This window comes from Embiotoca jacksoni, unplaced genomic scaffold (genome assembly GCF_022577435.1).
Source record: "Embiotoca jacksoni isolate LCO1_2020_lvr unplaced genomic scaffold, fEmbJac1.0.p SCAF_18, whole genome shotgun sequence".
NCBI classification, from domain to species: Eukaryota; Metazoa; Chordata; class Actinopteri; family Embiotocidae; genus Embiotoca; species Embiotoca jacksoni.
Window position 1 is genome coordinate 8,714,229 of NW_027185318.1, and position 25,913 is coordinate 8,740,141.

General features: G+C 42.6%; 1 protein-coding gene across 2 annotated transcripts; it reads right to left on the bottom strand.

Annotated features, from left to right (window-relative positions):
• Nucleotides 1–105: 105 nt before the first annotated feature.
• Nucleotides 106–25,913, bottom strand: uggt1 (UDP-glucose glycoprotein glucosyltransferase 1). Of its 2 annotated transcripts, XM_069152573.1 has the most exons (41): nt 25,858–25,913; nt 23,451–23,586; nt 23,062–23,141; nt 22,651–22,781; nt 22,439–22,551; nt 22,186–22,360; nt 21,126–21,222; nt 20,938–21,016; nt 20,585–20,685; nt 17,628–17,727; nt 17,394–17,454; nt 14,967–15,058; nt 14,196–14,346; nt 13,848–13,967; nt 13,679–13,764; nt 13,191–13,326; nt 12,957–13,088; nt 12,118–12,282; nt 11,101–11,221; nt 9,978–10,076; nt 9,725–9,748; nt 9,077–9,171; nt 8,651–8,857; nt 8,374–8,505; nt 8,128–8,258; nt 7,935–8,030; nt 7,592–7,694; nt 7,405–7,484; nt 6,412–6,601; nt 5,545–5,703; nt 5,303–5,388; nt 5,041–5,125; nt 4,154–4,242; nt 3,832–3,936; nt 3,591–3,675; nt 3,008–3,190; nt 2,460–2,620; nt 2,177–2,291; nt 1,789–1,905; nt 1,077–1,221; nt 106–976 (listed from the first exon to the last, which is right to left on the bottom strand). In XM_069152573.1, exons 1-41 carry the CDS (start codon nt 25,886–25,888, stop codon nt 957–959), a joined length of 4,614 nt encoding a protein of 1,537 aa, XP_069008674.1. In that variant the 5' UTR covers nt 25,889–25,913; the 3' UTR covers nt 106–956. The 2 variants fall into 2 exon arrangements, with proteins under 2 accessions (XP_069008674.1, XP_069008675.1); XM_069152574.1 differs by lacking the exon at nt 9,725–9,748.

The window sequence follows — 25,913 nt, forward strand, 5'->3', positions numbered from 1 at the left end:
TTCAGCCGTGTCGGCGTCTCTCTTCGCTTACGAGCTACGAAGAAATCGCCTTGGTCGACAGAATGTAACAACACCTTGAGAAAATACCTGGAAACGTGGATAAAAAGGTACCAACACACTGAACGGCTTCTTGATTGGGGATTTTATTTAACAAAAATATCCGACAGCCGAAACAAGAAGACGACGACAAATCCGTGGATGTTACCAAAGAAACAGAAAAATCAAATTATTTTTCTTCAGCCAAAAACTAAACGTCATGGCTGCTCTTCCCTTAATTAATTGTACAACAAACTCTCCTCTCCTCTTCTGCTGCAACCCACAAAAGCTTCAGACGTCTTTACCTGAGAGTCACAGTGGCATCAAGAATCTGGGAATTCCAGCAAGGTCTGCTGATTTAGTTTCATGTTAAACACCAAAAAGTCATCAACAGTCCCTTAAGGTCTCGGGGGTGGCCACTAAAACATCTGCTAGAATCTAGACGATGCAGGATTGTCCACACCTTCATACCATTGTCCACACCAGGAAGTGACTTGACTCCCGTCAGCGAGCAGACGTCCGTCCCACCACCGCCACCACAGGTTTGACTTGTAGGAGATTTAACACCAAAGTGAAGCAGCAGTTACATTTTTCACAAGTCCTCCTCCCTTTGTGCTTCAAACACAGTTACAACCAGAGTCCCAATCAGTGCAAACTAACAGATTGACAGCCATTTAAAAAAAAAAAAAAAAGGAGGGGGGGGGGGGGGAGAAAAAAAAATATAATTTATATTCATTATTTGCTTCACAAAATACATTCTTACCGCCTGTATCCAAGCACACACAAACACCTGTCAAAAAAAAAACGAGATCGTTTCGACCGTCGAGTCGGCGAGCGGTCCCCGGGGCCCGAGACGAGCCTCCTCGCAACTCTTTAAACAGAGTCCGCTTTGCTGCCGCGTCAACGCCGCCAGCAGATCCTCACAGCTCCGAGTGAGCATCTGGCGGAGGGACGAAGGGAAGCGGGAGACAAAACATCAGTCACGGCGGTCGGCGCGGGCGCCGAGTCGGCCCGTGTCGGCCGCTGTGAGCGCTGCGTACCTGTGCTCCGCTGCTTCCCTGTGTGGTTCGCTCCCTCCTGGACTCGGGTCTGCAGACGTTTGATCTCCTGGTCGTAGTCGGTCCACTCGGCCACGATCCTCACCGCGGCCTGCAGCTTGGGCTCCTTGGTCATGGGGTTGTTGCACTGTGAGAAGGAACAGACGAAACACTCAGCGATGATACCGGCGGGCGGGGCTGTTCGTCCAGATGGTTCTCCGAGCCGTGGCACCCGGTCCGGTGACGTCCTGACGGGAGGGGGAGGGGGGGGGGGGGGGCAAGAACGGGACGCATCTCACGGCCGAAGTGTCCGGTGAGGTCGTTCGTCTTAAACGATCTCGCGTTTTAAAGGGTCCTCTTTCGTCCTCTGCGGGGACAGGTTGAGCTGCTCACCTCAGGACCAACCGTCAAACTGTTGAAGCCTCGCGATGAGTGCAACGCATAAAATTGAAAGTGGGAGGACGGTGGTGGTGTTGTTGATGGTGTGGGATGTAGAGCCCAAACCCCGGTCAACCCTTTTTGGCTTTATTTTTCATTCTAAGTTTTGTTGTTGATTTGGAATTGATAAATTGATCCAAAAACAGAAACTCATTCTCTTGTCAATTACCTCTTCACACTGAGCCCGTCAGCCCTCTAGTGGCTGTTTGCGGACATAGCAATCTTTCCGAAACCCTGTCGCTCCTCTCCGAAACTGACAAACTGTTGAAATTGTTACCAGATCGATGGTCTTGGCGCTCTTCTTGGTGCTGTCGTCACACCAGGTCTCGCACCACAGCCACTCCTGAGGCAGAGACTTTATGGGCACCTGGTGGATCATGTTGTTCGGAAGATCCTGGGGAAAAAAAAAACAAACACGACAAAAACGTCAGTGAGAAGCAGGGACGAACACGGAGCTCGATGCGAGGAGTCGCACGAGGACGAGCTGTGCTGCTTTCTCTCCGCGCTGTCGGTCGCCGCCTTAATGTTTCGGTTGGGTGGTGACGCGGTTGCGGTCAGAGGAAACGATCTCGAGCTCGTCTTGTTGCCGCGTTAAGTGTCAAATCCTTAGAATCTCACGTCAAAAAAAAAAAAAAAAAAAACGCGTTAGAAAGACGGTCGCAGACCTGGTCGAGGTTGGAGAGGCTGTTGGGGTCCTGGCTGAGCCCCTGGTACTGCCCTCTGAGCCGGTCCCCTGCCGCGATTTTCCTGAACTTCTTCAGGTCGACCACGTACAGGGCGCTGCGGAGGATCAAATAGGAAGCGTGAAATATGGAGGAAAGCCTGAAAAAAAATGGATGGGCTAAGAAGTTAAAAGCATCCGTGCGCGCGTTTGCGGGTGGTGGATATTCGAAGCGCTGTTGTCTCTCGACTGTCGGGCTGCGGCTGAGCGGGCGGATCGGCGCCTACCTGATGTGGTATTTGCGCCCGGCGAGGTGGCTCGCCCAGTAGCCGGACTTCCAGAAGCGATAGCCGTCCATCTCCCTGCGGCTCTCGCAGAACGGAGTGTAACCGTACGGAGCTCCTTCCAGGTCGAAGTCGCGCAGATCCTTCAGGTCTGTGCGCACGATCTGAGGGACAGGAGGACGGGGTCGCTTTAAAACAACTGTTTGACGATTATTCACTCGGTCGCTTGTCAAGAAATCCGCTGTTAAGACTCCCTCGGTTGAGAACTTCAAAATCATTTACTGTCCTGAAGAAAGCCAGCGAATATTCGCAGCTGAGAGTTAAATCTTGTTCAAAATGACCGATTTTAATATCTTCTTGATAAGGCTCTTAATGGCCTGCCTCCACATTTAATTCTCCGCCTTTTCAACGCTCATTGACCTGTTCGGCCGTGCATTGTCTTTTGTCAATTGCAGAGTCCAGGCTGACGACTAAAGGGGTCAGAGTTCAGCTGCCCGGACCCCGAGGCTTTGGAACGACCTTCCTGAGGGGACCGCAGTGTTTGAGCAAACCTGGTCGGCATCCACGAACAGGATCTTGTCGACAGCGAGGGGGAACAGCACGTCCAGGAAGAGGATCTTGTAGCCCCAGATGATCCTCTGCTTCTCGGTCTGTTGGTGTAACCAGCGGGGCCACTTGTACTGGACCAGCTCGTACTGGAAACCATATTCCTTCGCCATGTGGGGGATGAAATCCTGGAAGACGGTCATACACAAAACAGGCCCGGTCGGTATTTTACATTCCTGGACAAAAGGAGGCCACCAATGGAGTGACACCAAATAAAGGCACGCAATAATAAACAGATTGATTAGACACCGAAAACAGAAAGTGAAAACAGTCAGAAAATAGCAACGATTAACCAGAAGTGCAGAAATAAAACTGAAGTCCACTTATTTGTCTGTAAAAAAAAAAAATCAAATGTGGTCTCTGCTGCATGTTTTACCTTGATCTCCTATCTGAAGTTCATATCACTGCCTGACAGTGTAAAAGCTGCAGCCGTCAAGAGAGAATCTCCACATCAATGATGAAATGCCAGCTGATTTTCAAAGAAAAAGCAGTAGGGGGAAAAAAAAAATTAAAAAAAAAAAATCCTACCTTGAAAGCCGGGGACAGGTAGTTCTTCAGGAACCAGAACTTGACGGGCGTTTTGGTGTTCTTCAGAACTGACAGCATCATAATCCTGAGTAAAATAAAATTAAAAAAAAAAGAGGTGGCAATAGAGTTCGGACAAAAAAAGGCCCCATATCAATAAATTATTTGAAGTAGTAGTGGGATGTTAATTTTTTAGTTTTAGTGGATATTTAATCCCTCTTTTCTATGTCTGGTCACATCTCACCTGAGGAACCTCTCATACAGATGACCCGAGGCCACAGAGAAGATGTTGATCACGTCGCCCTTCTCCGGCTTCGGCTCCTCGGTCTTCCCTCCACCGGTGAAACCTCTGGGAGACAAAATAAAACAGAATATTTGACAGTTAAAGACTTTCAAAATAAATTAAAAAAAAAATGTTCAGTACACAACTCAAATTCAAATAAAGCAGAAACAGCTTTCCATCATAAACGTTTGTCCTTATATTTTATATTTTCAATCGATTGATTAACGGACTTCTTGTTTCAGCTCCAGTTATTATAAAAGCTTTGATTACATCCAAGCTGTACCTGGTCAGAGATTTCCAGAAGCCAGTGTCAGTTTCCTCGGTCCCATCACTGAGCAGCTCCTCGTTGAACTTGTCTGGCTTCTTTTGGACCTGATCGATACACAATTTGAATTTTTAAGAAAATTTTATTAATCCGTTTGACACAGTAGTTAGATATTTTTTTAATCTGGCTGGAAAGTTTCAGCACTGCACTCTGGGACACAGATCAGTCGATATGAATCTGTTTATGTCTAAAGACAAAGACCAATTGTGCAGGATTTGAAAACTTGACTTTGGCGACACCTCGTGGCCACTGTGAGAAACATCAATTTTAGATTTTGCATCAAATTTCTTTAAACCCTGACTTTGGGGCTGACATTTATTCCATTTGTAAGCCGTTACTCTCTAAAATAAAAACTTAAATGTACCTAATAATGCATTAAATCGGGCTCTGCATATATATTCTGATTCTTTTTTTTATCAACTTATTCCCTCATTTAGTGTATTTATAAATTAGTCAGATTTAGTCCAACGTGCTGCAGCCTGTATTCATCAACAGCGTTTCAACATGACAAAGAAACTGTGTCTGAACATAGTTTTGTTTGTAGTTCAAAAAAAATGTGCCTTCATGTGGCCACATCCAAGACATGTAATTGTCCTCGTTAAATGCGCGACTTTACCCATGTCATTTAATGTACATGCTATATACAGTATGAGTCAACACAGACGGGAGTCTCTTCTGCTCATCGAAATGTATGAGAACCGAACAGTCTGGATATTCTGCTCACTCGCCCTCCATCCTGATTTATTTGGAGACAAAGTTTAAAACCAGCAAACTGTGCGGACGGCTGGAGTTCAACCGCAGTTTTCCATGCCAGACAGTCATCACTTCGTCACAGGTGAACTGACCTTCACTTTAATGATTCTGCTCTTGAAATTGTTCAGCACGACCACGATGTCATCTGAGTCCGCCGGAGAGTCGGTGCCGTCGTGGCTGCGACCGAAGAAAGAGAGGATCATTAAAAAAAACACACAAAAAAAAAAAAACAGGAGAACAGAAGAGTTCACGGTTAGTTTGTATATCCAGGAGAGTCGAGCACCGGCTGAGTTCAAAAACTAATAAGACGTTTGGTTTCTGTGGCGGAAAATAGCCGATTCTCTGCAGTCTCACCTGTAAATCTTGTATATTTCATCTGAGCGTCCTTTCCTCAGCTTCAGGATCCAGGCGCCCGGGTTGGCTTTGAGCTGGAAGTAACCCTGCACAGCAGAACGAAGGAGTTAAGGACTAAAAATAAAAGTGAAGAATGAGCAGTTTATCAAGACGGAAAGCAAAGCTGTTCATAGTTCAAAACTTTCAGCTGTCGAGTGTTGGACAACCAAATGAGGGGCTGAAACTGCAACGCGATAACTTACCAAGTTCGCCATGACGATGGTGTCCACGATGACGGGCTCGGAGGCGGTTCCCAGGGTGAACTGGAGGCCACGCGGCGGCTGACCCGAACTGACGTCGAAGCAGTGACCTTCCAGCAAAAGGTGCTCCAGCTCGTACTCTGCTGCTACAATATTCTCCACCTGCAAAACACAAGAGTCCGGCCGAGTCAAGTTCAGGCTGTGCAGCACCAAATATCAGAGTCCAGAAGTTTTACAGACACGTCGGTAAGAGTTCCAAAACCAGCTCAAGGTTTCTTGTGAAGAGGGGAAAAACACTCCGAGGTGAAAATACAAGAAATCTTAAGGGGAGAAAACTCAAACAAGTTGGGCTGCAATGAGAGCTTATAGATAGAAAAACTAGAACTACATAACTAGAAAATAAAAAAAAACTGTAGAAACTAATGGGGTGTTGTGGGTGGGGCTAAATATTAGGTTTCACCTGCAAGGCTCTCTTCAGGGTTAATCATGTTTTCTTTAAAGCCTCAGCTTGACTTTGAATATCCTCCCTTCATAATGCCAAAATAGTAAAAAAAAAAATAACTGTTAAACTGGTACTAAGTCTTCTTGGTGCATCAAGCGATTGTAGTCTTTTGAATATAAATATACTGCAAAGGAAAGACGATGTGAAATCTAAATCTATGCTGAGAGCAAAATAAAAGACCGTCACCCGCTGTGAGGACGACAATGTACTTGGAAGCAGTGTTCAAACATTCCCTCTGACATCAGGATAAAGTAGCTGGGCAACTTTTCAGACTTCAGAGTTTACTGCTGCAAACTGCTAAATAAGAAACACTTCAATATTCCACCGCTATTGATCCGGATCGAACCCAGGCGGGCATGTTGCCGTACCTCCTGCAGGTAGATGTTATCCAGGTCGTAGCGGGTGTGCACGGACTCCACCATCCAGCTTTCGGGGGTGTTGAGGTTCAGGGTGAAGAGCGGAGACTGGGGCATGTCCAGGAACTTGGCCAGGGGGCCGGGAGAGAAGCTACCGTCAGCCTGAAACAGCACCTCCGGCTCCAGCACGTGACGGTAAATGCTGGAAGGCAACAAGGTGAAAAAGTCTTCAGGCCATATTCTGCCTCGACAATTAAAGTTTGACGAAACAATTCCAACTAAAGGTTCACTGAGTAGCTTTTTTTTTTTTTTCACAGCTTTCACCGTATGACACAATATCAATCATTAAAAAAAAAAAAAAAAAAAAAAAGGCAGCAAGGGAAGTGCTGAGTGCTACAGATGAAATCCTGACAGCTACTAAATTTGTTTGTCTACAAATCGATCTCTGCGACTGCCGAGAAAACTCAATCCGACTCTAAGACGACAGCATGATGAGTTTGAAAGTGTCAGAAAATGTTTTCAAATCATTTTCAAAATGATTTTCATCATCCAAATGTTGTTTCCTGCTGCAAAGAAGACTTTAACTGCTGCAACTTAATGCAAATAGGGTCCTTTTATGATGCCGACGAAATGACAAGTTAAAGTAAAGACAATAAAACTGTCAAAAATCATCTTTATTTTATAGATACTGAGAGTATTTTAGTTCAGATTTACGGGATCTATAATAATTAGCCATAATTATGATGTTTATGGTACATCTGTATTGCGATTTGGACTAAACTGAAACTGAAGTCCTACCAGTGTCAAATTTAGTACATTTCCAATGTACTGTAGTCATACATCATTATGATATTTGACTGATTTAAAAGTTTAAAGTAAAACATAAAACTTTTTAGGAGGGTAAACTTCAACTAACACGGAGCAGAAAGAAATATCTGACATGTGGGGCGGTGTGCTGGTGTAACAAAAATGTATAGTTTCAGTGTTCACAGTTCGTTTCCTCACCTCTTCAGAGGCATTTCTGACAGTTTGGACTGGCAGTTCATGAAGACCCGCAAGTTAACATTGACCAGCTGCTTCAGAACCTGCAGATGACAAAGAGGAGAGACGTTAGAGAGGACAAAAGGTCGAAGACATCAACTGTACGGACGAGTTAGAAAAAGACGGATCACCCAATCGACGGTCAGCCTACCAATAGGAAAGGGGCTAGTTTCTGTGCGTCCCTGGTTACCGGATCCACCACGGCAACAACATCAAAGTACACGTCTCCCTCTTTCGGACGGATCTTCACAGCGCTGCAAACAAACAGATAATCAATGATGTTGTCAAGGAAATGAAAATATTTGAAGACTTTCCTGACGTCTGCAGAGAACGAGCTCATGTGAATAATTCATTGTGAGTTCAGTTTTAGGGAAAAGTGGAAGACAAACTAAAAACAAGATATAAATACGGTTACATGACATGTAAAATGACCCTGGAGGAATACTCCAGAGAATAAAGGAGGCTTCTTCATCTGTATGATGTTACAACTTTACCTGTAGCGGTCATCTGCAAAGCCGTATTCCACCCGGGCTTCTCCTTTGGGCTGAGAGGAGAGCAGAGCGTCCACCTTCATCACCAGGTCACTGGCCCTGAGAGAAAAGCTGCGTTAACTCTAAACACACTCTGAGAAAGTTCATCTGTGAAGAGCATGAAGAGGTTCGGCTTCATGAGGATAAATTCACCTACCTGTCCTCCTCGGTTCCAAACTGCTGGACTTTGCTTTTGATGCGCTCTCCGGACGTCTTCAGGATGATGTTCTCCAAAAGCAGGAAGTCATCCTGGTTAAACACCTCCGCCTCCTCCAGCGGACCGATGATCTGAAACAAACATACGGGGTTTGAATTGCATACAGTTTTTCAAACTATATTTGCAGCCGTATTTTCGTACAGGTTTGAAGCTGGAGAAACAATAGGAAACCCGAGTGTGACTCACTCTTCCGTTGCTTATGACTGCTCTCTGTCCTTTCTTCAGTTTGAGCACGTCTCGGCAGTAGGCAGCGTGGGAGAGCAGGAAGTCAAATTTGGGACCCTCATACGCACTTTTGAACAATGACAAATCCATACCCTGCAGGAAAAATAGATAACTTGTAAGCAGTTGACACAAGGACAAAATTAGGAATAAAAACGAGGCGTGTGAGCCTGCCTGACAGGAGCAAAACGTTTCAACAATGACAACGGGAGGATCATTCTGCAGTTTGTAACCCCCTCACCCCGACGGCGAACCCTCCGATGTCAGCACCCTTCTCCAGGGCAGCAGCAGTCTCCTCTTTAGCCATCTTGGTGATGAAGTTCTTGGCGTTATTTGCCGACTGCGTCTGCATGGCGGCCCAGATTGATCGGCTCACGTGGCTCGACTCAGCAGAGGGACTAGCGGACGGGTTGCTGATCATCCCCAGTCGGACATTGTTGCTGGTTTTCTGTGACAGAGCAGGAGAGAGTCAGCGACACGTTGAGCTCCGACAGCTTTAGATGTTCTGGCCATGGTAACAACTATGCACCTTTAACCATCTTTAGAAGTGGCGGTGGATAGATTTTTGTACCTTTGAACAGAACCAGGACAGCTGCTAACTATCACCTTCATTCGTTTTTACTGAGGAATCTAATCCTTAAGAGCTGGTTTATAAAACATCTTGTACCATGTGTCTGATGGCATCGTAAAGGAGCTGGCGTCCTGAGGGCTTGTCAAAGTCTCCGACGACCCAGAAAGTCACAGGGCGGATGTAGCCTTCATCTGACAATCACAGAAGAAGAAAGACATAAGATCTGAAAAAGGTACTCAAGTTTTACAGATGAAACTTATGAGGTAGAGGAGACACATCCTCTTAAAATGGGGATACGTTTGGTAAATCAGACACAAATATACATAGTTAGCGTACAAGACTTTGAAAAGTTCATTTATTCTCCGCTCCAAAATCATTTCTTCCTCAGAACCTTCAAACTTTCTCATTTCCAGGATCTGATTTTCATGCAGCTACAAAATAAACATGACACAGAAATTAACTGTCATGCTCTCCCTCCGAAAAATGGAAGGAAAAACAATGTTAGAACACAGTGAGCAGTTACGTCAATACATTTTAGTACTTATACTTAGACCCTGGTTCACAATAATTATCACATGCTTAGTTAGTCACTTGTGTCCTCTGAGAGATGCAACACAGATGGAGGGGTGGTGGAGGATTCACAAACACATATAAACACAGCCAGAAATGTGGTCAACAGAAAACCGAAAAAAAAAAGAGCAAGTGAGGAGGAGAGGGAGTAATGTGGAGTAAAAGGGTGATTACCATGCCTGTTGTTGGTGGTCATCCCTGATGCAGGGACATTTTAAAAACACATGTATAAGAGGAGGAGCAGGAGCAGGAGCAAGAGCAGGAGCAGGAGCAGGTGGCCAGTAGGAAAATACACGGAGAGAGAGTTTAGGCCTGAAGATGGTGAAATTGACTTCAATAGTAACAACAACAACAACAAAAACTCCACAAACTTGCTCCTCTGTTCAGCGTCTGATTCTTTTATGAGCAGCTGTCATGTGACCCTCACCTTTCTTCGTCATATAGTTCATGCTGTTGGCCACAGCGGTGCTCTTCGCCTTCGAGTCGAGGGTGGAGAAGCGAGCGTAATCATCGACAAAGTGGTTGTCTGCAAAAGGGACAAAAGGGGTGAAGTGGAAATTATGGAGCAAAGGTCAAAGATGGTATTTTTTAGACTGAAAAAAAAATGCATGTACAAGAAATTGTATTGGGTTGGTAACAGAAAGCAGCTATCTGTAAGTTCATGTCATGTATATGTAGGCAAGCCAAGTTGACAATTTTACTCCCAATATATATAAATATATAGAAACTTCAGCTGCCAACATGTGTCAACGCACGGCGACGTCACCCATTGGTTTGTGAACTGCCGTTTTGAATCCTCCAGTTAGACCATATTTGGACATGGAGGGGAGGAGCTGACTGAGAACCAGAGGACACTGTGCCCCGCCCACCTATGCAGGAATCCTGACTGCACCCCAGGCATGTCAATCAAACCAGGAACCCCTCCAAACATACCCCTCTTTGAGCCTAATATTTAATTAATGATGGATTATTTTTTTTTTCCCAGAAAGACCACCAGAACACCGATTAGAAGGAGTGAATTTAGTAAAAGAGACCATAATTACCTGCGGAGGAAAAAAATTGAGTGACTTTGTATTTAATGAGAAGTTGGTGCTTTTTGAATGGGAATCTATTGGAGGCAGATGTTTGTTGGAGCCAGCTCCTATGTTCATTTTTGTATACAGTCTATGGCTTTCAATAAAAAAAAGCATAAGCCTAAATTAAACTCGTGATTGAACCAAACCTTCAAAAAAAAAAAAAAAAGTAACTCCAAACTGAGTCTAAATAGTCTGCATGTAATTTTGAGACAGTCCCTAATTCCAGGTTGTCAGTTTCTCATCAAACGAGTGCCGGGCTTCAATATCGGTTTGTGAGTTAAAAATAACCTCTGAACAACATCAGACATTCTTTATCCTGCACTAAACAACTATTTTGGTGAAAAAAATGAGACGTTTCTGTGGAAATATTGACCTAAAAACTAAAATAACCGATCGAATTTCAGATATTATGGACTGTTGGTGTGTTTTCAGTTAGTGTGTTCACATGTGTTTCCCTCCCCGATGTGTACTCACTGCTATCAGACAGGTCCAGGTAGGTTCTGCTGGTGGACAGCACCCTGGGGTTGATGCGAGGAACAACGTTGGGCTGGTTCATGATGAAGTCCACGACGTCGTGATCTGTCGCCAGCTCACCCTACAAGCAAATATTCAGGGTGTTAAAGGAATAAGTCCGAGAGGACATTCTTCACTGTTAGAAGCGGCAGTGATGCGGGAGGTTCTTCACTGAAAGTTTTCCATGCTTATAGTCACAGTTGAGAAACCCTTCTACAGTGTTAATAGCTTTTCCACTGCAGTTAGGCTACCGATGCCACTGAAAGTTTTCCTCCAAAAATTTTGATTAAACATTAAAGAGGACAAAGTGTGTGATGACTAACATTATGTTGACCAGGATAACTGGTATAGCAACAACTATAAACACTTAAATGCCTCAGAAATCCTTTGAAAGTATCAACTCAAAGATTTGGCTCCTCTGAGAGTTGGGACGACATAAAAAAAATTTTTTTTAAAAAAGACTGACAGATGGCATACCCACAAAGATCCTGCCTGAAAGAGAATTTGTCTTATCACTACACTCCTACTTGTACAAATTAACTTTTTTCAATAGCTCAACTTCAAAGAAAGAAATTATCTGAAGTTCTTCTGCTCTTTTTTCTTTTAATTTTTAGGGTTTTCTGGGATTATACTCTATTTTGTAGTCTATCCAGCAAAATAAAACAAAAACAAATGAAGACCGTGACTGCCATTAAAAGTCTCAAATTAAACTAGTGACAACCAGTCAGTCCCTCTTGATGAGATTGATGTAAATTAATTGAAAAATATTTCAATTTGTTGGCAGAATTAAGAGAAAACTGTTTTTTAGACTATATTATCGCATTTGTGCAAAAATAAATCAAAACGAGTACAGTACGTATGGACTGCAACATTAATAAAACAATTTCATGAAATTGTGACAACAGATAATGAACCTGACAATGTATCAAAGTGTGTGTGTGTGTGTGTGTGTGTGTGTGTGTGTGTGTGTGTGTGTACCAGGTAGACGGCTCTCTGGTAGAAGGAAGTGGTCTCCAGGATGTTTTGCATGGTGACAGTTTCCAGCTCGTCCGGGTCCAGCTGCTCCCGCTGGTAAGGTATGCCGTTGTACATGACCACGGGCAGCGGGCCCACTCCTGTTTGCTCATAGTACGCCCGCCCCTCCTGAAAGAGGAGACAGAAAGAGACACTTTTCCAATTTGAATTTTACAAACTGTTAGCGACCAAGCAGAAGACGGAGGACGAAGGTTTTGGGATTTTAAAAACGTGGCTCTTAATTAACCATAAAAATAAGAAAACAATTTCAATTGTGCCCTAAGAGAGGTCAACAAAACAGAGCTGACATGCACATACTAAGCTGTCATTTTAAAAGGAAAGATTTGGGAAAGCTTAACTTATCTTAGCATAACATAAAGATTACAAGCAGGGAAAAACAGCAAGCCTGGCGCTGTCTTTTTTGTTCTACTTGTTTAATTCTGCTGGAAAATGTCATTTTTGTTTTATCTTTAGACAGCACCAGGCTCACTGTGTCTCCTTGCTTCCAGTCTTTATGCTAAGTTAAGTTAATCATCTGTAGGTTCATACTTAGCATATCCCTTTTGACAAGAAAGTAATTATCTCATACTCATTTTCATATTTTAAAGGAGTTATCTTCCACTCGTAGGTCTCATTAATTATTCTTTTATTTGTCTAAAGTGCTTCTACATCTTTTATGGAGTTTCTAAATTATTTCTGAATTGCTACATAGACACTTGCCAACATAACGGAGAGGTTACAAAGTTAGTTTTGACTGCTAATATCAACAACCCAGAGTGACGCCGTGCTCAGCCCCGACTCACCTTCCTGTTGCTGTCATAGCTGGAGTCGGCTCCGAGGATGCTGCTGACCTCCACGTAGGGAAACCTCTTCTCCAGCACTTTAACTACGTCCCCAACACTCAGCTGTCCACCAATCGGCACGCGGTTAAACATCTAGTGGGAGAGGAGAAGATGGAATGGGCAGAGAGTAACAGGGATGATGCTTTATTATACAAAGTCTCCATACTGTTAATGCTTGTGAAAAACCGGACTCACCGAGATGACAGCTTCAAAGGCACTCTGACTGTCCACCTCGTCGCTGATGTAGTTGAAGGCTCGCACCAGTGCCACACCCGCATCCTGCATGCCGTCGATGTCATCTTCAACTGACACCACAAACACCAGCCCGATCCTGAAAACGCATTTAGAGACCAAATAAGCTTCAAAAAACAGTTAAAATTCAGAGTCTGCGCTGCCTGCTTCATCAGTATTCAAACAAACTGACTATCCCAAGATGCCACATGCAGGGATGTATCAAAGGTCTTCAAACCTGCCTGACAAAAATCCTCAATTAAAATGGATTTTAACTACAACTGACTCCAGCTGCACTGCAGCATCTCTATTTTTCTCATTTGTGCTAACTGTGGGCCGAGAAAAAAGTGTTATGTTTGTGTTTATTTTCAGAAAAATAAAGCATTAATCCATCAGAGAATATATAAATGTTCAATATTTAAAGTATGAATTTTAATGATACAAACACCAACCTGAGGGGGATGTTGTTAGCGTAAAACATCTCTGCGACACTCAGCAGTTCAGCAGCGTTTTCCTGGGTCGGGTCCATAATGATCACCTGCACAAGACACATGTTGGTATTTATTTTTTACAGATCTGTCTGGATACACTCGGGGCTAATTTATCAGGAGCGCTTCTTACCAGATTGTGAAAGTTCTTTCGGATCTGCCTGATGACTCCAGGGAAAGTTGGTCTGAGCAGCTCCTGCACGTTGTAGGGCCAGGAGCTGTACCTGTGGTCCGTCTCCAAGTTGTTGATCCACTAAAAAAAAAGAAAAGAAGTTGGTAATGAGGAGGAAATGGTTGGAAGGAGGAGAAGACAGAGTAGACAATTACTTTCTGGTGGTGGAAATGCCTCCATAATTCTTCAGACAGGAACCTGATTGGAGTTCAAATCTTAAAATCTTCCAGGAACAACCTACTTTGGTGTAATTTTCTGCACCATTTTCACGGCTCACGGCAGGGAGAGATGCGTGTGAACATTTCTTACGCTGATGGCGGGGTTACGGATGTCGACCGCGTAGTCGGAGTCAGCGGGCTGGACGTTGAGCTTCAGGATGTCGTGGATGAAGTGCGTCTCGATGAGCAGGGAGCGCAGACCCTCCATCACCCTCGCCTCACTGCGCAGCACCTCGAACACACTGCGGGGAACACGGGACAGAGGTGAGCGTGGATGTACCAAGATGACTGCTAATCATCATCTGATCATCTGAAACAGATGCATACCGAGGGATCGTTACCATTTTTTTTTATCGTGGTTGGTTTTCAATATTAAGTAACATCTATGTAAATAAATAAAACACTTCCAGATCAGATTTCAAATTAACTGTATAATACATTATGAATGAGCAACAATTTATAATAATTTCAGTAGAATTGCAAAAATAAGACGATTAATTTATAATGGATTACCAGAATAATATATAATTATTATGATAAGTGAATAACAGCTTGAGTAACAGTTTTTCAAGCATAGCTGCAGTAACATATGACAGTAATTTGAACATCTTTATGTTTTGGATAGGGCAAAATGATTTGGTATTTTTGGTTGCAACTTGACTTGATGATTAATTTGATCATCACAAGAGCAGCTGATTAGTCAATCAACAGGGAATATAATTAATCAAGTCATCAACTCATGGCGGCAGCTCTTGACTGAATGATTAAAGCAACATTAATGCCTTTCTGTTTTGGAATTAACACAAAAGGGATGTTAGTCAGTGATCATAAACTGTATATCAATAAAGGACTGTGTGTGTACCTGAAGATGTCCTGTGTGTCCAGATATACATGCAGCCCGTTGATGAGGAGGGCTGATTCCCCCGGCTGCAACCCCAGAGTTCCTTTGAAAAACTACAGAGAGAAAAACGTCAACATGACTAGATGTCCCGTTCACATCAACCCCCCAAAGCTCCCCATTCGGCACCAGCTGAGGAGATTGCCACACGCTGCAGCACGCACCGTCAAAGCCGGCCATCGTGTAGTCAATTATACTGTAAAACTAGAGGCAACAGTCAATGCAGAGCCGTAACAAGGCACGACGACAGCTCCAAACAAGCACTGACAGCTCTGTTCAAAGTCAGTCTGTTTAGAGCAATCAAACCCCACACTAAACAAATCTAATTATTAGAGAAAGGGTGTGTGTGTGTGTGTGTGTGTGTGTGTGTGTGTGTGTGTGTGTGAGTGTCTGCGCAGGCAAAAGGAAAGCTCAAAGTCGTTCTGGTGCAGTCAAATCTCGTTATAGAAAGACAAAGACATCAGATTAATCATACTCCAGACACTGCAATTACAACAAGACATGATTAACACAAATATTGTTCATCCCACTTAAACTGTGTGTGTGTGTGTGTGTGTGTGTGTGTGTGTGCGCGCGTGCGCGAGAGAAAGAGAAAGAAGTGCACACTTGCAAGTGCATGTGTCCAAACTACTTCAATCAATAATCATTTCTCGCTGCAGGACTCTGTGCGCCTGCTGAATGAATCACGATTCAGTAATTAGGACGTTTGTCTGCTCACCCCCACCACCCACCCAAACTCCTGTCTGCACACCAAGATAATGTGAGCACAGCTGCAGGAGGAAGAGTGAAGAAACACTGACAAGAAAAAGGGGTGATTACCTATTCCATTAGCAAGGCAACGTCGAACACTATCAGAAACTGAACGCTTTTCAAGTCAGATGTTGTTTACAATTTATCACATAATAAAAGGTGAGAGGAACAAAACAAAAACAGGAGGGGCAGTTCTCATTTTGAGATATTTCCCTAAAGACAGAAGCCAAGAGGCTAAGGGGCATTGGTTGTGGCTGTATGCAATAATGCCATCTGTTTTTCTTTCTTTTTTCTTCTTTATTGGATTAGCTTGGCAAACTGCAAAACCCAAATTATTGGACAAGACAGTCAGCAGCAGGAGGGGAGTAGCACAAGCATGTCGGATATCAAAAAGATTGAGGAGTTGTAGAGGATGAAGAAATCGAGCAGCTGTGATTAAAAAAAAATCAGCCTTCTAACTGAAACTGCTGTCTTTAAAATCAAACGTCAGTATTTGATAGGAATTAATTCATAAAGGGGTAAATCTGATAATGTTGTGTTAACAGATGTTTGCTTTTTTTTACACACAAAAAAAAAAAATCGACAAGTCATGTTCATAAGAATACTTTGCAACGACTGCTGCTCCTAATTAGTTCTTCAGAGCTAATAAGACTGTCAGTTTTTGGGTTTTTTTTAGATTCAAAATCTTGCCCTGAAAAATACAACTCTAATACTCATGATATTAAAGCTGTAATAGATTATTGAGGTTCAGCTGAAGGCACTCTTAAAATGCACAACCAGCTTGCCCTACTGCTGCCCTTTTCACCACACATCTGAGCTCCTAAATAAAACTGGAAGACACGAGTGAGTAAAGCTGTAATATTTGGATCATCCACCCTGTAGATAGCAAAATTAAAAGATTTGGAGGCACCAGAAGCAAGTGGTGGGGGAAAAAAATGGACATGCTTTTCGCGGCTCTCATCCCATGACCTTTACCGGAAACTGGTGAAAATCAACAAAGATAATATAGCAGGAGTGCTGTGCAATGATAGTCGCTGGCTCCACTTCTCTAATTTTAGGATGAGGATTAAAACTTTTTTGATAATGCATATAGACAGGGCTAGCCCATCCTTTAATTATGCTCTTATAGGCCACAGATGCTGGGAGACCTCCCATGATGCACTGAGCTCCCATCCTACACTCTCCATGCATTTATATGCCATCATTACATCTCATAAACCTTTATGCCTTCTCACTGCCTTAGTTCTTTTTCTGCAGCTATCTCTGGCTTTGCATCTGGTCTGTGGTTACTGATCACACCAACCTACCCAAAATGTATAGTTTGTTGTCTCTCTATGCTGTTGTTTTCTCTCTCTGCTCTCCCCTCACACACATAAATAATATACCCGTGACCTGTGATTAGAGACTAATATCTTCAGTAAGAACCTTTACAGCCTGAGGCAGAGGAGGGAAGTCATAAAGTACTGGGGAACAGATTAAAGCCTTCTTGATATAGAATTTACTGACAATAAGAGAAACACAGGAAACAACGTCCTCATTATTTCATGATAAAATGTTTTCATTGTGTTAGAAAGGAAGCGTGAGAGAGGAGATGAACATGACTGATGGATGAAGAAATAAAAGATGAATGATTGAACAAACCTTTTGGTTCTCGCCGATCTCTCTGCGGATCTCGGAGTTGACCACGGTTTTAGTAATGGACCTGTGAGGGAGAAGAGCAGAGTGAGCTGTAAACCTGCAGACGAGTCCGTATCTGCACAGACAAACTTCTCACTGTAGCTACTGTCTGTCTGTCTGTCTGTGTGTGTGTGTGTGTGTGTGTGTGTGTGTGTGTGTGTGTGTGTGTGTGTGTGTGTGTGTGTTTGTTTTCTCTACCTGGCTTTGGTGGGGAAGTTCTGACTGAGGTCTTTCATAACACTGAGGGCATCAACAGCGGGAGCAGCAAGAATGCGAGCTGCTGTCTGGAAACTCAGATCTATAAAAGAAAAGGTGGGTGGATGGGTAGGCAGGCAAAGAGGGCAAAAACGGGAAAGAGATGAGCGGACCAAAGTAGAGAGAGGAGAACAGGAAACACACAAGAGGATTCAACAAAAGGAGAGAAAGTTTCAGCAAAAATCAAAGCAGTGGGAGCATTTGTCAGAGCCTGTACTCAGAATAAACTAAAAGAAGGCTAAAATTTTCTGAAGTTTAAAAAGAAATAAACAACAGCAGGAGCTTGAACAGCCAAATGTTAACTTTCATTTAACAGGACTGAGGAGTCTGTAAGGCAACACAATACAGGCACTGCAGTGCTTTGTGCTAAATGTTAACATTACAGCACCAAATGGTAATACGCTGATGTTTAGCAAGTATTATCATTATCATTCACACCATCTTAGTCTTGAGTATTAGCACGCTATTAGCAGTAAAAAAACAGGATAAAGCTGGAAAAGGGAAATTTGTCCCTGATGATGGCACTCGATCACAGGTTAACCAACTGTGTATCACGATGTACCAAACCAAATTTTACCAAGCCACATTGCAGATATGACATTTCACAACTGCGTCAAGCTAAGGTGCTAAGTCGGACGTGACGTGACTAATCACAGGCAGCTTTTATTTCTGAAATATTCAAATGATCAGCCACTGATTTTTAGATCATATATGTGTTATAACAATTGTTTATAATAAAATGAAAGAGAATGTAAATTTTTGGGCCATTTGGAATGTAATCATTCGGCCATTCAGCACGACTTTTGTGTCCCATGTGGAGAGTCACGCACCACAGTTTGGGAAGCAATGCGAAAGATTAAAAGACACGAGATCAACAAACGTATGACAAATAATCTATGGCTGGAATATGAATGTCAATCTGTTAATATCATGAGCTCATGAAAGTCCAAAATGTCATGGCAATTCATTTCATTGCCGTTTCATTATTTCAGTCTGGGCATCCTTAGATGCCAGCGACAACAACCATGATTCAAGATAATTAACATATTAACAAGCAAATGTTCACATGCTTGCCTTCACATCTGAGGCCTTAATTAAAACTATCCTAAAGCATTCAAGGCACAATTAAGAAGGCAGACTGGAACATACATCAGTACATATACATATATATATAAAAATATAAATATAAATAAATAAATAAATAAATAATATATATGTATATATATATATATATATATATATTTGAAGGTATTCTTAAGTGTCTAAGGGTAGAAAAGATATGAGGATTTGGAGCTTTGGTCTGCAAGGAAAAGGAGGGTGTAGTGAGGATTATTTCGATGCAGTGAGCATCTCTGTAATGGTGTTGTAGCCTGTGTGATTATTAGCCCCTTGAGGTCTCCCTCTCTTTGTAAACAGGCTGAGCTAATGAGCCCCAGCGGGTTAGAAGATAAAGACAGACGCCCGCATGACAGTCTGACAGTCGAGCTCAGCCCCCTCATCCCCACGCATCCTTTATTCAGTACAATCAAAGCAGCTGCATGCTCACATCCTGCCCACACCTCATGCTGCTTTTCATGCAGGGATGTGTTTTATAAAAAATATATATTAACCAGCAATGAAAATCAGCTCCAGCCACAGTGTCAGTGTGTGTGCGTGGTAAGAAAAAAACTCAAAAGCACATAAAATTACATCTGTGAGAGTGACTTTGAATTCGTGATCAATAGATGATGTAATCCTAATCAATAATGCTTTTATGTTGCAGCGGACAATACTCTCACATCTCCAAGATACTATGGCTCGAATGTATCAAGAGGACACTGATCGATTGCAGGCATTGATTAGAGATCTGTAGAGATACACTTTACTCTGCTAGTTTGATGATGGAATGACGTCACTGTTAAAACAACAGGAGACAATATTTGTTTATTTTTCTTTACTTATTATTCAACATCATTTATTTCCAAATGAAATAAATCAAATGAATGAAATTTAAAAAAAAAAAAGAAAAGTGCATCAACAACTAACTTATTAATTGGACGTTTGGATGACGGTCGCCCAGCATCTTTAGGACTGCATGATCCCACGAAGGGAAATCAAATTCTGATGACTGACAGCAAGTCATGCAGTCTTTATGCATTTATTCATCCTCACTGAGAGTTACAAAGTAGTTCTCAAAAAGGAATATTTGATTATGAAAATTCTGAAAATATACCGCACGGTCACATCACCAGTCATCTCGTGACACAAGGCCTGTCCCAATTATTACATAATCACCTGATCGCAATTATTTAAGGTATGAAAGGGTTCTTAGACTTTCACTGGGTATTGTTATTTAAATGGAAAAATTGTTGCTTTGTCTTAACGCAAAGGAAATCCAGTTTTTGCATCTTTTCATTTGAGGTAAACAGGACATCTCTAAACTTACAGTGCGACCAGGTTTCTGTGAAATCGTACGGACATAAACGTTTGTTTGGATCGAGGAACAATTGATCGAATTTTGAGGGGGACAAGGTTTTTACCGTTAGACAATTATCTTTTGTCGGCCATAGCTGTGAAACTAATAGACTCAGAAGTCAGTTTGAGTCCTGCGGGTGTATTTACAACACCATAAAATTGATTCCCTGAAAATGTAAGTGACAGGAATAAGGTCCACAGGTGTTAGCTGTAAGATGAGGGAGCCTCTGTGTATTTTTTGCTTGCCTGTCAAGATGTTCTCAGTGTTGACGTGTTTGTTTAAGCCTGTTGTATAATTACTTATAACAGATGTAGGAACCATAAACGGATACTTCCTTGCAAAGTCTGCTTGTCTTGACAAATCCATTAATTCAGTAAGAAACAGAAGGAAAACTGAAATTTTCTGATGGCTGAAAGACGAGAACATGACTTGGACGGAGGCCCACCTTGCATTTGCCAGACTTTCAGAGGTGCCATTTCATTGGTGCTTTCTACTAAATGTTTCCTCAACTCCTTCAGCTGTTCTTTCAGCTCCGGGTAGAGATGTCTGGTGAGAGACAGACAGACAAAGAAAAAGTAAGTGCATCTGCTAAACCGCTCATTAAGAGAAAGTTCGGACTCAGAGATTGATTTGGTTATTTTCAGGTTAGTTTAGCAGAGATATGGTCTTTGCTTTATGGGAATAAGGAGAGGAGGAAAAACAGAAGGAAAAGCCTCGGCTCTGTTGTGAGCGTGGTGCACTTCCTGGAGCTAATCCAAGCTTTGAAATTCTATCATGGCCTGACACGGAGTCACTCACTTGAGTTTGCCAAACAGAAATCCCTGGACCTCGTCCACTGGATCATTCTCCCCGATCACTGTCGCGTTCACCTCCTCCCCTGAAACCACAATCAGTTAGCTCGATATTCGTGTCAGGACTCTGCTGGGATTACACCATCATGAGCATGTGTGTGTATTGACAGTGTGTGTGGCAGTGAGTGTGCACACCTTGGACTTGTGTGTCGTCCTTTGCCTTGTACTCCTGGTTTTTGATGGCCAGCTCCACTCCGTAACCGGACAGATACACTTTCTTTCCACTTGAGTTCTGGAGGACGAGGAGCAAACATTGTAAAAAAAAAAGACGGGAGGGAGATATCGTCCTCATCCCTATCACAAGCCTCTCACATCTCTTGATGTGCCTCGACACGCCACTGGAGGATGTATTCATAAGAGGCTTAAATGCATGAGCGAGTGCATTTGAAAGGCGCAAGTCAAACCATCAAGTCGTCTCACTTTATCTGCAGATGCAAGGATGACAAATTCATGATGATGTAGTAAAAGGCTCTGTCAACTTCCTGGTCTTCATCTCGCTTGTAAAAAAAATGAATCTCACCTGCGTTACAAACACGTGTGCTTACCGACTACAGCGGCAGCCTTCCAGTACGAACTAACAGCTGCTGCTTGATAAGTACTGACACTAACTGGCCCCTGACTTGCCCCGGAGCACCCAAGTAAAGAGTAAGAGTTAAGTGTTACAGCCTTTCGAGTTCCCAGGACTCGGCGCCGTACAGACAGATGGTGAGCATAATTTAGCATAATCAAAGCGACAACAAAAAAGTATCAACTGTATTTGCATGTGAAGAGAGAAGCAATCCGACTTCAACTTGGCACGAGAAACTGAGGAAGCACTTTTTTTTTTCCGAGATGTAAATGAGGAGCCCACTTAAACAGAAGTTTATTTTAGGATAACTAAAAAGTGCTCTCAAATCATCACCTCGCCGCATCTTCACTGACATACAATGAGATGACAGTATATCTTCATTTGTCCTGAAAGTAACTTTGGGATTTCACCTGCCGACCGTCTACTTACAAGAATAGCACAATTCCTGATATAAAAAAAATAGATTTACTGACAGTATCTGATGTCACACTGTAATTTTATGTCAATCAATTTATCAATTAAACATGTATTAATTCAATCTGTTAATGTCCATCTATCTGTTATAATTATAATCTGATCATCAATATTGGACCAAAGTGAACCTGCTCCTGTGTATGAAACACTTACAGCGCTGTAATGGCGGAGCACATAAGTCGCCGAGCCTTCGTGGACTTTGGATGAAATGACTTGGTGAAGCCTCTGGAAATCTGCTGTCCCAAACTCGGCGTAGAGAATGACGACGGGAGCGTCGGGATTCGATCCCGGGTATTTATGATCGCCTTTGAAAAGGTATGGCTTCGGCCTGAAAGACAGAGACGTTGACGTCAATTACAAAATCTATCAGTATTTTTCTGATTCCAAGCCTTTGTGCATTATTTACTTTTGTGGTGCAGTTTTCAGCAGCGTTGCTAAGCCTTCTGCATCACAGGTCTTCTCTCCGTGGACGCTGAAAAAAGCTGAGCAGCCAGAGGGAGGCGGCTCGGTGGAGGCAATCTAAAAATATAATAAAACAGCAGCTTCATGAACACGATCCTCCCAACATGCATGTACAAGCCTTCAAAAACTAACTTTCAAGGTCATGAATGCGGTTACCTGTTGGAAGGAGTATACGGTTGCAGAGTAGGCTCTCAGTGAGAGGGCGAACTTCATCATGTTCAACTGGATGGAGCTGAGCAAGGAACTGGCTTTCTTCACAATCAGATCATAGTAGGCCTGATCGGTGTCTGTGAGGACAACAAACACACACAGAAGTAATAATATCAGATCTCCCTCTCTATTCAAATCTTAAACTTCTTAAATTCAGTTTGAACTGTTGTTAACACAAACAAAACCACGGTTTGCAGCCCCATTCTATCAAGTTATTACTTGCACAAGTACTTGGCCAAACCACTGACTATGCAATTACTGGCGAGATGCTGCGTACACATCATAAATTCAGCTGCTCACAGCACAGAGAATAAAAGTGAAATCTGGTCGAGGGAGTCTGAAGCGGTTTCACTTTACCATCATGCTCTCCTTCGATGTTTTGATTGGCCTCCACAAAGTCCCAGAACTTCTCCTGGCTCTCCTCTGCCAGGAACTCACTGGGGAGAGAGAATATGAAGGTGGCGGTTTCATAAGCTGTGGATTCACTGTATAGACAACACAAAGTTTTTCTTGCCAAAGGGAGAGCACAGTGTCAGCTACAGCAAACAGTACAACATCTAAAGCCTTTCAGCATTCAGCGTCTTCCTCAAGGACACTACAGTGAGACAGAAGTTTGAACTCGAGAGGGGACAGTCTCTGGAACGACCCTCAGGACATTGATTTATCTATTATCTACTCCCCAAATCTTATGTCAGATGTAATGCGGCGAAAAACGCTGCTACTGTTGGAGCAGTGCAAAGTCATACCTGGCCTCGAGCAGCAGAGGAGTATCGGCCCATTTGGTTGTGAGAGTGGTGGTGACAGCCTTTGAGTCTGCACCCCCAGACACTGCAGAAAGCAGCGAGAGCAGCAGGATCCACAGAAGCCACATCCTTAAGATGCCTGTGTAGACAGAGGTGGGAGCCATTAGGTGGGCAGTGAGGGTTAATTACGAAAGAATACATGTTAGAGACAGATAAAGGAGAAAGTAAGCTCTGCTCTGTTTTAATAGGGCAACAAAAACCACCATGGGTGACACATTAACAGCTAAAATGCAGATGTGACTACAACCAAAGAGGGAATACATCCAGTCAGTTAGTCTGAATGCAGATATTTACAGTTATATATTGGCAAATCTAGTCAATTTTGTCTATATACAGCCCAATGCTACAAATTTACCTTAAGGGGTTTTAGAGCATCTGACACCCTTGATTTTTAGACCCCAATTCAAATTAAATAAAGCTCCCAAAAAAAAAATCTAGCAGCGAAAGATTGGAAGAAACCTTGAGAATAAACACAGAGGAGGGATCTCTCCTCTCTGTTTTTTACTTAGAATATAATGTCCTTTGTTTACATGTCTTTTTGTTGCTTATTACATCATTCCATAGTGTTATTACCACATTGTCAACTCACATTCCTGAACACATTACGAGATCTAGTATTCAGCTTTGGAGTAAACAACATAATTATATACCTTTAATAACTGACATTATGTCATATATATACACAGGGTTTTTCCGGAGGGTTTAGGTACTCAGTGTTTGCAGTGGGGGTGGGTTAGTTGGGTAGCTAAAACCTATGCATTTTCACATAATTTATTGTCATTACAATTTTTTACTTAAAAAAAAACAAAAAACACTGTATGCCATTAAAAAAAAAATAATAATCACAAAACATTTGAAAAACAAGGCTTTTGAATGGATTTGAGCCGTGATTTTCTCATCCTCACGTCGTCAGCCCTCACAATAGGTTTTTCTGTTTGTTTGGCTCAGATGATGTGGAAAAAAAAAACACACTTGGGTGCAGTTTATTATAATGCAAAGTGTTATAATGATTGGGGAAACCCTGCTTAAGTGTGTTAAGAGTTAGTGTGCAAGTTAGAAGTAGATCCGAAAATATCCTATTAACAGTATGCTTTCAGTCGTGCTGCCAAACATGACAGACACAGCGGGATACTGTTAATTTGTTAAACAACTCAAACACGGTTTTAAAACCGTTACCTGAAACAAGGGAGCAAATCCCTCTGCTCTAGCTGTACGGCTGAATGTGCATGTTTGTATTTCTCAGCAGTGATCCAAGTTTCAACAGATAAAACAAAATGAAAGCAGGAGGCCACATCTGCTCGCTGCTGGCCATTGGAGACACTGTGAAATGCCCTGCGACGCGAGTGTTGTAAAACACATAAACACATTAAAAAAAAAAGTACAATCCATCCAAACTGAATTTAAAATAAGGCTGAATTATCAACTGGGCAAAGCTGGAAACTGCTCCAGTAACCCTGATGAGCCGCAAACTAGGTGTCAGCTGGTTTTTGGACTTCCTTAACAAGTTTTGTTTTAAATATTTCTGGGTGTTTATTTTATTATCTGCAATAGCTTTTCTTATTTATTTTTTTTGAACTTTTTACACAGATGTGGCGAAAGCAATGAAAGTAATTAGTAGTGAAAGGATCCCCAAACAAAGCGACCAAATGCTCGCACCACACTCTTTCCACATATTTAGGGGGAAAAAAAACAAAATCTGGGAAATAGCTGTTTAAAAAGAAAAGCCTGAATTTGTTCTGGCATCTAAACACAATCTGTATTTAATCAGGCAACAAGAAGATTTACGAGGAGAGCAGAAAGACGGACAGAACATAGGTTAGCGCAATCTTACTCATCATTTCAGGTATTTTCCAAAAGAATTGGATGCTGGTGCATCTGTATGGGGTTTTTTTTTTTTTGCAAAAGATATATTTTATGTTTACTATCTCTCTGTCCAATAGGAGAGGTCAGCGTGGCTCCTGCGTCCAATGAGCGCAGAGTTTGCACATCCGGAACGTTTCAATGACAATCATCGGAGCATTAGAGCACCGGAGCGTGTGCTTGACTGATAACTACGACAGCGTCATTACGTGTGAATATACAAGAGGTCTGACAAGAGCCTTTACTGTCCGTCACAGTCTCATCTGGAGCTCCTCCACAGTCGGGAAAACTCAGCGAGCTAACGCGACCTGAAAATGAACGCTAAGCTAAACAGCATCCCGCACGCGAGACAAAACACCCTATTTGAGCTATTTCTGTTTACTCGCAGATAGTTAATGACACAGTCGCTATAACACAAATAATAAACAGCCTTGAATACGAGCAACTGTAGCTTTATAACATTAAAAACAAATTAATGATTTATAGTTACCGAAGCCGGCTCTGCAGTTTCCTGCATCCATGATCCACCGGGTATGGGTGGGTCCT